General features: G+C 38.6%; 1 protein-coding gene across 2 annotated transcripts in view; it reads left to right on the top strand.

Annotated features, from left to right (window-relative positions):
• TMEM135 (transmembrane protein 135) overlaps positions 1-14,580 on the top strand; it is a 371,662-nt gene extending 357,082 nt beyond the window's left edge. For both annotated transcript variants that reach the window (XM_007068579.4, XM_043528656.1), the window contains 6 exons: positions 1,135-1,302; positions 3,815-3,878; positions 5,001-5,077; positions 9,031-9,129; positions 10,325-10,392; positions 12,286-14,580. In XM_007068579.4, the coding sequence (XP_007068641.1) occupies positions 1,135-1,302; positions 3,815-3,878; positions 5,001-5,077; positions 9,031-9,129; positions 10,325-10,392; positions 12,286-12,418 (609 nt within the window). In that variant the 3' untranslated portion in view covers positions 12,419-14,580. The remainder of the gene's footprint in view (positions 1-1,134; positions 1,303-3,814; positions 3,879-5,000; positions 5,078-9,030; positions 9,130-10,324; positions 10,393-12,285) is intronic.
• Positions 14,581-14,884: the final 304 nt, after the last annotated feature.

Consider the following 14,884-nt stretch of genomic DNA (forward strand, 5'->3'; position numbering starts at 1 on the left):
TTTATAAACAAATAACAGAAACCCTGAACATTTGGAACATCCCACTCAGAGGCCTGCTTAATTCAGTAAGAATGTACTACCAGTGCTCAGCACACGATGTTCAGATACTTTCAAATGAAATGTTTCCAACCAAGAAAGCATTTTTTGCTATTTGGAGAGACAGTGATAAATACCTAGATTTATGCTTTAAAGCCAACTGTTCTTAAATTATCAAACCGTTAAAAGAAGAAGAAAAAAGAAGCCTCTAAATAATTTTCTTAAAGGCTGAAGCTTTTTTTCCTCACACTTGGATGATTTTTTTTAAATGAGTGGACAGATTTTCTTCAGACTTTTCAGAGATGGTTACCTGTGGGCTAAGAATAAGCATAAGAAACTTTTGAGAAAATTACAAGAAACAGAAAAAGAAAAGAATTTAGAACAAAAGAACCAACCCAGTCTCAGTTATGGCACTTTACAAAACAAACTCTGAGACATATCAGCCTTTCAGGGTGGAGCAGTAGGAAGAATTTCATATGAGCCTGTGTTTGTCTTTTTTAATAGTTCTGCACATGATCTCTTCTGGGTTTGCACTTTCTTCATAGCAGACTTTGAAAAGCCTCCAGGTCGGTTGTTTGTTGAGAGAACATGCCAAGGAGTCACTGTCACTGTCTAATTCACACATTTTCTGAAAGGACTTTGTTTTGTTATGGGCTTTTCCCCTCCCTCAGCACTTCTTCCAGATGTTTGAGTATGTGGCTTATTTTCTTCACCACATTGTTTTCCTTTCCATACCCAATTGTGGTTGAAGGCAGGGAGAGAATAATTTGGAAATTAAGCCATCAGGACTGTTTCAAGGAACAGAATTTTGGAGTAGAGATAGTGTGTGTCCTTTGAAACCTTTTAAGTATCCATTTAAGTTAAAAGAAAGACAGTCAATCTAGGCGGTCTAGGATTCTATTTCCTTAGTTATTTTACAGGGAAGTTAGTTCAAAAAGCTAGTTTCAAGTTCCAAGAAGGGAGGGTACATTTCAGATAATGTCAACAAAGTGGGCTTTTAAAATGCTGCATTTCAAAAATACGCTATGAGTACACTCATGTAGCTCATGTTTTTTGCCATTTTTTTTTAAAGTTGCTGTTTCTTAACTTTTCCTCCAGGGCTTCATTAGAATGTTTAGTGTTGGGTACCTGATCCAGTGTTGCCTTCGAATCCCATCAGCATTTAGGCATCTATTTACAAAACCTTCCCGGCTGCTTTCTCTATTCTATAACAAAGAAAACTTCCAGCTTGGAGCCTTTCTGGGATCTTTTGTCAGTATATACAAAGTAAGTGCAGAAACATTGAAAACTTAGTATCATTTATTTATGTTGATTTCGAAAATAACAAAAAAGCCCCCCCCCGTCTTTACTTAAACATTCTGACATTGTACAGACCCTCAGCCCATAACAAAGTCTAGCTGTAATCAAATCATAAATGTCAAGCCAATGCCCAAGCTCAGGATCTGCTCTTCCATTCTCCCCACGAGTGCTCAAAAAAACAGATGAGATTTGCAGTATGTCCTGAAAGTGAGTGGATTTGAGCAATTTCAGACCTAGAGAAGAGTGAATTCTAAAGTGAAATGGATGGTGTCAGCAGCCCTTTCTGTTGTATGGAGGAGACTCTAGCTCAGCCACCTCTATTGTCTGCAGGAGAGACAGTATTGCCCATGAAAAGAGGCTCTTTTTCAAGTAGGCATCTCCCAGGCCACTTAGGGTTTTTTAGCTCAAAACCAACATCTTCAATTCTACCTTAGAATCATAGAAGTGTAGGACTGGAAGGAACCTCAGTTGGTCATCTAGTCCAATCCCCTGCACTCAAAGCAGGACTAAGTAGACCAGTCCTGACAGGTGTTTGGAGGTTTTAAGAACAGGTTAGACAATGATGGAGATTCCACAACCACCCTAGGTAGTTTTTGGAATGTTCACTTCGCTGACAGGTTGTTTTTCCTAATGTCTAACCTAAACTGCCTTTGCTGCAATGTAAGCCCGTTGCTTCATATCCTATCCTCAACGCTTAAGGTGAACAATTTTTCACCCTCCTCCTTGTACAACCTTGAAGCTACCAGCAAAAAATTGTAGGATAAAGTGTCTTGTGCTACTCCTATGACACTCCACTCACCAATTGGGAAGCCACCTTCTACTCCAGTTCCAGATTCTAAACTGATGTAGACTGGATTGTCAGCTGATGTAGATTACTGCAGCTCCCTTGAAATCAACTGAATTATATTGATTTACACCAGCTGAGAATCTGGCCCAACCTATAGCCACACGCAGAGCATGCTGCAATACTCAAATGTTGATGTAACCATAGCAATTTCATATCCTTAACCAAATGAACAATATTTCTATTGCTTATTCAGACATAAGTATGTGAGTATTCAAAAGCTACAAACTACTGTCTTACTTTTGTAATCAACTGTTACCAGCTGCAAAGCAAGAAAACAGAATTTCACTTTTAATTTAAAGTGGCTAGAATTAGACACAAGTAATTGTTAATTACCAGGATTAAAAATTTTGGTAGAACTGCACAAATGAGCTGTTGAGAGTTTACAAAAATGACAGCTACTCAAATCTTTTACTGGAGTTTATAAAGGGTGAAATATTCTGCCTGATGTTTTTAATGTTGAAGGGTGACTGCATGTTGAATGTGTGTTACATTGTTTTTTATTTCTGCTTTGAGAGATGTCACAGAGAACCACATCTATACCACACCTACTAAGCATAGTGTAACGTAAGGAGATCTTGTATAGTATCTTCTAACCACTCACTTATTGCAAGCCAAAAAAATGGAATACAAGATGCAGTGAGGAAACATCATGGACCACTTCAAAAATCTTGATATCTTCAGATGCTTTTTAGAAGATATACTTTTGTCAAACACAAGTTATGCTTCAGTCAAAGACAAATTTTGGGGCTCAATACAAGGGTAACTAGGTGAAAGTTAATGACCTGTGCTGTACAGGAGGTAAGGCTAGATTATCTATGCTAATGGTTCCTTCAGGCCTTAATCTCTACAGGTCTATGAATTGCTCATAATAACAACAGGTTACTTGGAATTCCACTAGGACAATGAGATCTGAGGACAAGCTCTGTGTATCTTGAAAGCTTGTCCATTCCACCAACAGAAGTTGGTCCAATCAAAGATTACCTCACCCACCTGGTCTCTTGTGTCATGGAACCAACATGGCAACGACAACACCGCAATTCCATTGGGACTTTTAGCTATTTGCAAAACTTTAAAGTTGCTCTTTAGGTTACTGGGAGCCCTGATTTATCAAAACATCGTGGGCCTGTTGGGTGGACACATGAGGAACTGGGGGGTGTTCTGGCCCTTGTGGAGGTCAACCAAAGTCACCCTCCTCTACCCCTCCCACCCTCTTTGGCTACTCTTGTTCCTCACAGCTGAACAGGGGAGGGGAGAGATTGATCAGCAAATTAAGCTGCTCCAAATATGTGAACAGTGATCAGACAGCAGGTGGATTTTCCCCTCTCCCTTCAGAGTAAGTTTAAGGTTAGTTTGATTGATCACACAGTATATGCTCCCGAATGTTGAGAAAATTTAGTTTGCTCCTAATCTAAAATATATAAAGTGCACCCAGGAACCCCAGTAATGGGTGCCTTATAAATGCGTATAGTAGCAGTCGGGACAATTGTTAATGAGGTGGTTGTTGATCCTTCATGAATACCTTATAAATATGTTTATACATTATTATTGGATTATACTGTAATGTAACCCCAAACTAATAACATTTTAAATAAAGCACTAACCAAGGCTATTGTATTTCCCCCACAAATGCAGGGTACTAGTTGCTTCCTGCGCTGGGTACGAAACCTGGATGATGAACTTCATGCTCTTATAGCAGGTAAGTCCATGAGAAGAAGTGGATAGTGCCCAAGTCAGTAATATTGTCATTAGATTTAAAAGGTTGGATTAAATGCATAAATATAAACAAGCTATTGTTGCTTAGCCAGAAGGAATGGCTGAGTCTCTAGCAGCAGCTCTAAAACACCCAGACTTACTGGAACCACAGGTTCAAATCCTGATGGGTGGGTGTGGGTGTGTGTGTGTGTGTTTGTGAAACAGACTTTCTTCCTTCTAAAGGACATAACCTGAATCCCAATCCTAATGAATGAAGCCTTAAAAATCCAAGAATCTCTGTTCCCTGTGTGACCATTAAAGATTGCATGACACGTCATAAGAATAGGGGCTTGCCCCCAGTATCTTTAACCAAATTTTCCCCTCCCCTTTGGTTGTACAATGTGCTGGGCATAGATTGTCCACAGGAGTGGCCGTAGGCATTTTGAGAGGTAGACTAGATTTTGGCACACTTCCCCCGCGCGCCCCACCCACCCTCGCCCCACCAAGAGGTTGGAAAAAAACAACAAAAAAAGAGCGGGCAGTCAGTCAGTGGAGTGCAAAAAAAAAAGGGGGGGGGGGGCTGAGCAACACGGCATCCCCTGGAAGTTGGCACCCAGGGCAGCAAGCCTGGTTATCCGGATAACTTCTGCCTTCCCCTTCAGGGAGTGTGTAAGTACCACATAGAGTATTTCTACACAGCAAGAAGAGATGTGATTGTAGCATGGATAGGCATACCTAATCTAGCTTTAATGTAGCTAGAACGGACAACAATGGTAGTTTAGAGAAGGAAGCATGCACTTTAGTGTGGGCGAACAACCCGAGCACATACCCAAGGTCCCTGCAGGGTTTGTACGGTAGCAGCTAGCCCATGCTGAATCCTGTGCCACCACGTCTGTACTAATGTTGTTATCCATGCTAGGCAGATTACAGCTAGCATGATATACCTGCCCATGCTACAAGCACATCTTTGCTTGCAGTGTAAACCTACCCATAGAGAGCAAAATCCTGCCGTTACACTTTAGGAGCTGCATTGCAGGAGGAAAAGGAGGTCATCAAGCCATCTTGATAGCATACGTAGGAAATAGTTGAGGCTCTTACCAATAATTTTGTTTTCTAACTGTTGCAGGATCCCTGGCAGGAGTTTCTATGATGTTTTACAAAAGCACTACTATCTCCATGTACCTGGCTTCCAAACTAGTGGAGGTAAGTAAGGTACACGGCTAGTTCCAGTGTGTTTCTTCTTAGCTGTTGTAACAGAGCGGAGGAAGAAAACAAATGTTACAAGCGTTGGCCAAAAGAGCAAATGTAATGTGAGATTGTACAACGATGCTCCATTATACCAGACATGTGCCCAAGTGATGGCTCAGTCCTGTGGTCTCATTTCCTTTATATCCCTCCTTTCCAGAACTAAGTCTAACAGTTTATCCATTTATCTGCACATATTTTCCCCCTCATCTCCCCCTAATTTCCTTTTTGGTAGCCCCCTGCTGCGTCGCCTTTGCAGAATTTCAAATATGAAAGTTCCAAGAATGTGCATTTTGTCAATTTCCACCAAAACCATAAATCAAAACTAGTCCTTCCCTTCAGATTTATTGCCAAAACCTACAGCTGACTTCCTGCCTCTGTTCTCTGATTTTGGCATTAGTCTGAATTATGAATTATGGTAACTCAATATAGTTTTGGTTTTAGCATGCAGATGAAATTGCTTTCCTGTTTGCTTTAATTGATCAAATTCTAACCTGGAAAGTGACCACCAGTTACATTGCTTTTTTTTTTTTTTGAGGTCTGAAAGTCCATTCTGTTTTCTGTGAGCTATTAAAATTATGTTAGCCTGGGAAAAAGTAAAAATGAAGAGTGACTGCCTATGCAAACAACAACTCAGGGATTGTTCATACACCCATATTTATAGTCACAGTTTATGAATATGTGAATTGGGAAAGAAAAGGGGAGCTCACTCTTTGGAGTCTTTTTTTAAGTTTCACTGTGATTTTTCTATGAAATCATGAGTTATTCATGGTTCTTCCTCTAGCAGCCCCACTGGGATAAACTGATAGTGTCTGCCCATTATGCCAAGACCCCGAACCATTGCCACTTCCTTCCACTCACCTCCAGGACTCCAATCTCTAACACTGTTAATCCAGCTCCTTTGCCAGCTATGAATTTGCTTTAAAGAAAAGAGAGAGAAAAATGTGAAGAATAAGATGAAATGTGAAACAAAGAGAAACATGTAATGTGGTCCTACATGTTCCTTACAATCCAGAGTCAAATTCTGAAGGTGGTTTACGTAATGATATATCAACACAACTCAGTCCCATAGAGTTATCCCTGTTGTATTAGTTCTACGTACTTCAGAGCTCCATTTATAATAAATAAAAGGTTATGCTGTATTGCTGATGGTTTTCTCTGGACTTTACTCTGAGACATTGTGGCTGCAATGAAATAACAAAAATACTGCATGGGTTTATTTCAGTTTTTACTTCTTTTACCATATTATACAAGCCAAGGGTAACTGACCAAAGAGGCGTGTGCTGCTTGGAAGGTCAAGCTGTGTTCAAGAAAATAAACTTTAAATGTTTTCTCAAAAAGAAAGTATGTGATTTGGAGTTGTTTAAGGGTAGCAAAATACCCATTGTATTTGACTACTTACCGCTTTGTTTGGCTTTGTTCTTTTTAAAAAGAAGCACGTATCACAGAGATTACCTCCTGTACTCTCCAAGATCTACAATGCCCCTTTAAAATAAACAAATCCATGCTGTGCAATGTCATATAGACATTTGGGGTAAATTTTTTAAATGCACCTAGGTGACTTAGGGGCCAGAATCCCATTTTCAAAAGTGCCTTAGGCACTCAGGAACCAGAAGGCTTATCTACAGGTGGTGTAATACACACTGCGGGGGGAGGGAGAAGATGAATAAAGTGCACTAATGTGTTGCACACTAATTGCTCCAAATAGACCTTGCAAGTGCACATTAAAAGTTCCCTAGTACTCATTAATGTAGTGCTGTTTAATAGGATCCAGGAGCCTCTGCATTCTAATCTCAGCATTTATACTACTTTTGTTGACTTGGACAAGTCATTTAAGCCATCTGCCACAATAGTCACATTTGTAATGTGGGTTTGAAAGGATCCCCGGAACTGTGGGACTGCTGTGCCCCCATAACTCTCCAGCCTGGGCTGTCTCACACAATGCTGTGTCAGTAACAAGCAGCAAACCCCTCCAGGTGCTGTGATCACTCAGCCATCAGCATGTGGAACCCAACAGCCAGCTAAATTGCATGACTGCTCCCTGAGCCACTCATGAATCATACAGCGAGAGGCACCAGCAAGTCACCCCAGCTCCTACGCTTGCACCCCAGAAATATACCATCTTACACGGCTCAAGACTCCCTTGGACAGTGCAAGCTCATTCATTAGTTTGCCACTTCATCATAGGACAGTGGACATGCACCAACCTTTGTAAACTGAGCTGAGATTCCCCAAGCACTTCAATCAAGAACACACTGTTTTAGGTAAAATATAAAACAGATTTATTAACTACAGAAAGGTAGATTAGAAGTCAATGTTGGTTACCTAAGAAATAAGAATAAACTTGCAGTCTAAAATCTACAGACTAAGCAATATTTGAATCAAGCAATCTCTCACCCTAATAGATATTATGGGCAGCTTACAGTTGTCAATACACAGGCTAGATTCCCTTCCCAGGCTGGGACCAATCTCCCCAGTTCAAAGTCTGTGTCTTCCAGATGATCTTCCAGGTGTTGAGATGGGGGAGGAGAAAGGCCAAGTGATGATGTCACTGTCCCTCTTTTATACTTTTTTCCAGGTACTAGAAAGATCCTTGCTGTGATGTGGGGTCAGGCAGTCCTAATTGCGTATGTGCTCTCTCTGAGGAGTCTCTGGAAGAGTGGATTCTTCTTAATGGGCCATCAGTCCCTGTCTGGGCAGTGATAGTTGCTCCTTTGTAGCTACTGAAATGCTAGCTGGGTACTCCCCACTTCATGACATATTTCAGTAACGCGCACACAGCAATTCTTTATAACTTCACATACAATAACAGAACATACACCTCAACAGGATATTAACATTCAGCAGGTCAAGACTTTTTAAATGATACCTCACAAGGCATGCTTTGTACAAAACATCTCATAATCATATCACAGTAGTGAATATGGGGATTCCGGGGTGCTGCTTTGAGGTACAGAGTGTAACAGTGGTGTTTCTTGACTTTCCTCATAGAGGTATGTGAAGACTAGTTAATGTTCAAATAGCTTTGAAGATGGAAAAAGCTATGTTAATTGTAGGCTTATAACGATCAATGCACTGACAAACTGTGCGTCTATTTACATCATCACTAGTTCCCAACCTTGGTTTGTTTGCAGCCTCCTTTGGAGTGATTGGTGGATGGGCATTCCCATCCCTCATACCAACCCCGGTACAAAGTGATCACTGTACCCACACTTCTCTCTACATGCTCTTTATAGTGTCTGCTTTTATTCTTGTTGTCTTTATTCTTTCTTCCTGCTCATCAAGATTTTTATTTTCTCTCTTTTAAAGCTTTCTAGTTTAATTTTAATTTTATTTTTGCTCTCTTTTCCCTTGTTTTGTGGCTCTCCCATTACAGTCCCCCATTCTCTGGAAGGCTACATGCTGCTTGTTGGGTGCAGGGGAATCGGTATTTGCTGGTGGTTCCATTGGGTACAAGTGAACTGCATGCCACAGGAACAGGGGAGTTGTTCCCATTGCTAGCTGCATCAGAAATCACTACTAAAGCAGGGAGAGAAAATGGACTGCTTTCCCCAGAGCTATAAAGGGTGGGCTGGATCTGAGTTCATAGAGCTTTCCTTATCTCCACTGTTTCTCTTTTCTGCCCTCCTCCTGCAGCTAGTCTGCAGCCAATAATGTTGGGAAACCCTTTAGTAAGTCTTACCATGCACTGAATGTATACGTCACTCCAGTGTGAAAAATCCATAAATAAATTACAGAACACCGATGAGCTTGCAGGTCATGGCTCTTGCATAAGAAAATGTCACATGAATTTCAGTAGCTGTCACAAATTTGGCAGGGGACTTCAGGAATGGGACCATAACTAACAACAAAGTACATACCATTTGCCTTTGGTATGATTTACTCAACATGTGTTTTGTTTGTTTTTATAGACCATGTACTTCAAAGGCATTGAAGCAGGAAAGGTTCCCTATTTTCCTCATGCAGACAGCATCATCTATGCCATTTCCACAGCAATCTGCTTTCAGGCGGTAAGTATTTTGCCTTCAAATAAAAGACAAAATTCCTTCAACTTATTTCAAATTTTGATTAAAACAATGGGTTGAAATGGAGATTGCATGATAAAGCAGGAGTTAGTGCAATGTAGCTCCTATTTCTGTATTTGCCACACTGATTTTGTACTGTTACGGTGGGAAGATAATTTAGTCTTTCCATGACTGTTTATCCATTTGTAATGTAATGTGGATATCATAAGCAGGTTTTGACTTCTATGGAAAAAAAAATCTCAAGATGTATTAACCAAAGACGATTAAAAATGGACTGATTGGCAGAGACTTCACCTCACTTAGTATTTTGCTCCAGGAGACAGACAATAAGTCTTAATATTCAACCATAGAGTACTGCTGAATTGGAAAACTTCACACTCAATCCACTTTAACTGCAACTGTAGATTTGAAAAATCAGTAGAAACTAACAAGGAAATCTCCAGTTTTGTAACTTGAAGCAAGCTGCAGTCATCTTCTCTCTCTTCCCTCTTGAATCACCTACTCCTTCACCACCTTTCTATAGTGCCTCAAAACCACCTCTTCATCCATGGTTTACTACTCTTCTTGCCTTCCCCAGTCCGGCCCTGGCTGTGCTGGTTGAGTCTACTTCCCACGGCTGCTGCAAAGGCCCTGGCCGTGTTGACCTAGTCGCCTGCCACTTTCTGCTACTCCATCCTGCCATCTGCATGCTGCTGTCAGAATCTGCCAACCCTACTTTTGTTGTTCAGGCTGAATGCATTTCTGGAGCTTTTTATTCTCCGGGAGTGAGAATCTGTTTTCTGTACCATTCCTTTAGAATAAATCAAGTTACTTTCAATTCTTATTCACTGGTGCTTAACCAAAACAACTCTAGTCACCCACAAAGCATCCCCATAAAGTGGTATATTTTCTATCTTTACGTCTAAGGTAACTGATGGATTGAGGCATCTCAGGTGACCAGGGCTTCATGTAGGGGAACAGACATGCTACCCTGCTATGATCTGATGTTCAGAGACTTTAGCTATGGTTCTCTCACTAGTCATTTGCAGTTAGCACATACCCAAGAGTATGGCTCTCTTGTGACTACATATCATTAGAGAGTAAGAATTGCAGGTAGCTCACTTTCATTTTCTTAGTATCTATGTCTGACCATGTTTTAATTATTTACTGGGAGAAATTATGATCAATATTCTGATTGTAGGCTGTGATGGAAGTTCAGACCCTGAGACCTTCTTATTGGAAATTCCTTTTACGATTGACAAAAGGCAGGTAAGTAACTGAGGTGGCTGGAAATGCTTAGTAGCAAATTTCATTTTAGCTAGACAGGTATTGTGTTCTTTAATTCACTTGCTGTGAAAGACTGCTTTGAGAAGTCTGTGTTATATGAGGTATTAGGTAAAATTGGTAGTGAATATATGTCAAAATTATATGAATGTGACTGTCACTTATTAAGCACTTCAAAAACTTTTGGATTCAAAGTTTGTGAGAAAACCTAGTTTCATATTCTACAGAAATGTTAAAATGTTAGTCTAAAGTGAGTATCTAGTTAAACATGAGAGAGTTTAACTGGGACCTTTGAAGAGCATCTTGGTCAAAAAACAGTTTTGCAGTTTCAGAATTTAAGACCTGATTATGTTTTGCAGGGTTTGAAATTGATCCATCATCTGTTTTCAGGAAATTATCCCTGTAATTTTATCTTTTTAAAATCAAAATCATTCTCAAAGTTGTCAAACATTGTCATTTACCAAAAGTGCAGATTTCCAAAAATCACGTTTAAAATCATTAGCAAACATTTTCACGCAATAAAAATGTTTTACAGTGATTTCAAACACAATTTTGGTAAACATGTCAATACAAAAGTTGACAGACATATTAAAAATTCTCACAAAAACTTGAAAACTTTGAAGATTTTTGACCATTTTTCATAAAAAGCTCCTTTTCTGAAAAAAGACCATATTTTTTGTTGGAAGGTATGTTTCTTTTAAAATTTTTGACCAGTTATAATCATAAACTATTTTAGATTCTGTATCCAGCTGAATCCTATTTTATTCTGTATTTGCACTGGAAATCTAAAATATTCTTTTGACAATGCAGCAGAACGCAGCACCCAGTACAAGATGAATCACTTGACAAGCAATCTAAAAGCAGACTGACCAAAATGGGAAGAATTATGGAAGCTCATAATTCCCCAAACAGAACCAAACTGAACGGGGATAACTTGATAATATGCAAAATTGCACAAAAGGCCAATATGTCAATTTGAAAATCACACTTCTTCCTGAATTATTTTTCCCTAAGCTTACTGTAATTGAAAGAGGTTACAGGGAGAAAGCTGCATGTTTTTCACTTTGTTTTGTGTTTTGATACCACTTTCATAGAATCATAGAATATCAGGGTTGGAAGGGACCTCAGGACGTCATCTAGTCCAACCTCCTGCTTTGTGTATAATCAGTTTGACTCTTTTGCTGGGTAGGCAGTCATTTTCTCCTATTGCTTGTGTGAGTCTTTCACGGTAACAGGGGAGGGAAAACATCTTAAAAAATAAGAAAATGTTGTTGTGAAACCACGAAGGGGAACTCAGGAGACATGTAGACAGAACTGTGCTTTTGCTCATCCTGGGGACAAGAAAAGGGCATTTTTTTTTCTGGTAGAAGTAGTCAAATGTATAAAATAAAATACAAATCACATGCGAAGTGATTCACTTCATAAGCATTTGTATTGTTCAAACATAAAAAGGCACCCGTGGTGTCCAAAATGAAAAACTTGCAATTCTCTAAGAACATAAGACGATAACCGAGTCCCCATTTTACGTACTAGTCAGGGTTACCTCTCTCGTGTGTCCGCCCTTAGCATCCAGTACAGTTTTTAAAACCTACTTGCTGTTTGTAAAAGCTTTTAGCACCCAGCTTGTTGAAACATTGAATCAAATGCAGTTCAAGTTTTTTAAAGATCTTATTGCAAACTTAAGATCATATCCTACAATTCTTCTTCTGCTTGACTAAACTCTTATTGACTTTAACAGGTATTTTGCCTGCATAAGAAGTGCAGGTTTAACGATATGGGCAATATTTCATCATTACAACATAGAATAACTTTAAAGTAATTTTATTTATTATTAAATGGAAAAAATGTTCATTTTATCATGACTCTTTTCTATTTCAGGTTTGCTGTCATGAATAGACAAGTATTAGATGTATTTGGTACTGAAGCATCTAAGAACTTCAAGAATTTCATACCTAAGCTTGACCCAAGATATACTTCTGTATCACCGGAGCTACCAATTGAGCTGTCTTGAAAAACGATACTTTATCTTGTGATTAAATATGATCACCATTTTGTCCTGAAGAGTTAATTAACTTAACAGTCAAATTGATGGAAGAGGACTTGTGCTCCACTTCAGTATTATTTCAATGAGAAATGCTTTTTACCAATCAGAAATACTGAAGCTTTGTAGGAAGATGTGGCTTAATAATTAAGCCCTTTCCATAGCCAGAAACTGTTTCTGGATCATTGTAGTTGATTGACAATATGGTAGATTCTTGACTGAATTAAATCAATGAGTAATATATCTATAGAAAAGAGAATTAAAATACACCTATGACATAAATATACTTTAAAATAACATTTTCAAAATTTCTGTAGCTCATTCCAGTAGAAAATTTCTTCGTAAAACTAATATTTCCAAAATGAGAAAGGACGGTTTCAGTCCAAAGTTTTACCTTATCTTAAAATTGTTACAGTCTGGTGAGAAATGTCCCCTGAATTCCAAATATGTGTTTTTAAAAATCCACCAGTCTGTCACTGAAAATTTTAAAAATAACCAGTAGCCACTTTTAATTCAAGACTAGGCTATTTCTACCCAGCTATGGCTACAAAAACAGCCACCCCACCACCAAAAGAGTGCTGGTTAGCCCATAAACCATACTCCAGAGCTGTCATTCCATTGATGTAGACCGTGAACAAAGGAAATGTAAAAAAACAGGTGTCAGTGACTTGTGCTTCTTAAGAAACAGCAGTGTGTGGAAGTTAATATTTGCCACATGGAAAATGACAAGACAATGAGAGGGAGGAATGCAATGGCTGAGCTTTCGAGAGGGTAGTCCAAACAGTAGATTGCTTAAAATACAAACACACACACTAAAATTAAATGAGTTTTACAAAAAAGACTTGACGAGTATCAGTTTAGATTAAATCTACTTGATTTAAGCATCAATACTAAATTGCATTCCAGTGGTCTTCAAAAGGGAACAAACACCTAAAGTTCAACCATCGTAGCAAAACAGTTTTATCTGACACATTCATTTGTGTTTCTTCATATTCAGTTGTTCCGTTAATCAATGAAGAATGCTTTCCCCTTGATATAGCAGACAGTCATGACTATAGACAATTCCATGAAGTTTAATACAGTACTTAATATAAATAAATATCTGCTCAAAATCCACTTCTTTCTTTCTCTGCATATTTTTACAGATGACTCTTCACCTTTGTGTTCTAAAGTGAAATCTTGACATGCTAATTCCTTTCCTACTTCTGTTGTTTATAGGCTGTTCAGGGCAGCCATGGCTGAATTATGATCAGAGTCTCCTAGCTTTTCAGGGAAAATATGAGCTTTACTTGCATTCGACTAAAAAGATCAGACAATGGAAATGCAACAAATGCCTGTGAATGGGAAGTAAGGATGTATGCATTTATTTTTTTTAATCTGGTTTATTTGCTGGAAGCTTTTGCCACACATAGTAAAATAATTACTTAATAGAACCTATGTCATAACAGTAATTCTGTCCCAATCTTAACACATTTCAGCTCCCATTTATTTAATTTCACAATGCCATATATGCTAACATTTACATGAGACTTAACAAAATTGTCATGAAAATGTACCAGTCCATGCACAAAACCTACCTGTTCATCCTTTACCATAATAATGATGATCATCAGCTACTTATAATTCCTTGTGAAAACAACATACATGGCCCAAGTTGAGTGGGTGAGTAAAATTTTGCAAGCTAGGTTTGTGTGCAACATCTTATTTGCTTGTAATGGTAAAGTAACATTGCTCAAAAATAAAAAAAAGTCAGCTGGGCTCTGGCAGGATTGTAGGAGGAATGTTGGAAGGACTGTTTTTCCATTAGCATTTCTAAAACACATGACCTTCTGAAGTCTGAATGCTGTATGTTTTGGGTAACATTTTAGAACTGATGTACTAGACTATCAGGACTTAGTAGAGTGATTGTGCCAGTCTCAGACTTTTCAAAATCTTTTACAAATAGCTTAGCTTTTCTTTTCTTTGTTGGAATGAAAATGGTGATAGGTCTCTATATTTGAGCTAAAACAGCCGAGTACTGTGTCTCAATATCTAGATACCAGTTTGGTCCATGTCTTCTTGTTTCCTACATTCATAATCCTTGTTTTAATGGCTGTCATGTAATGTAAAAATAAAACGTTCTAAAGCTTAAATTATTATTTTTATTGGAGTCAAATACTTGTGGGATGGGGGGAGGGGGAAAGCACTCTTAGTCCTAATGTTTTCCTCCCTGACAGTAATATATTTGCTTCTTTAAAAAATTGTAATTTTCTGTTCACTTTTCTTAGTAAAACCACTGAATTAAATCCAGTGGTAGTGAATGAATTCTTCATGTGACTAAGCGTTGTAGATTTAACCTGCATAACTTTGCAATATAAACCAAAACACAGGACTTTAATATTTTTTATTTACAAATATTTTGTATAAAAGTGGCATATGAATATACTCAGTGATGCT

This window comes from Chelonia mydas, chromosome 1, assembly GCF_015237465.2.
Source record: "Chelonia mydas isolate rCheMyd1 chromosome 1, rCheMyd1.pri.v2, whole genome shotgun sequence".
NCBI classification, from domain to species: Eukaryota; Metazoa; Chordata; order Testudines; family Cheloniidae; genus Chelonia; species Chelonia mydas.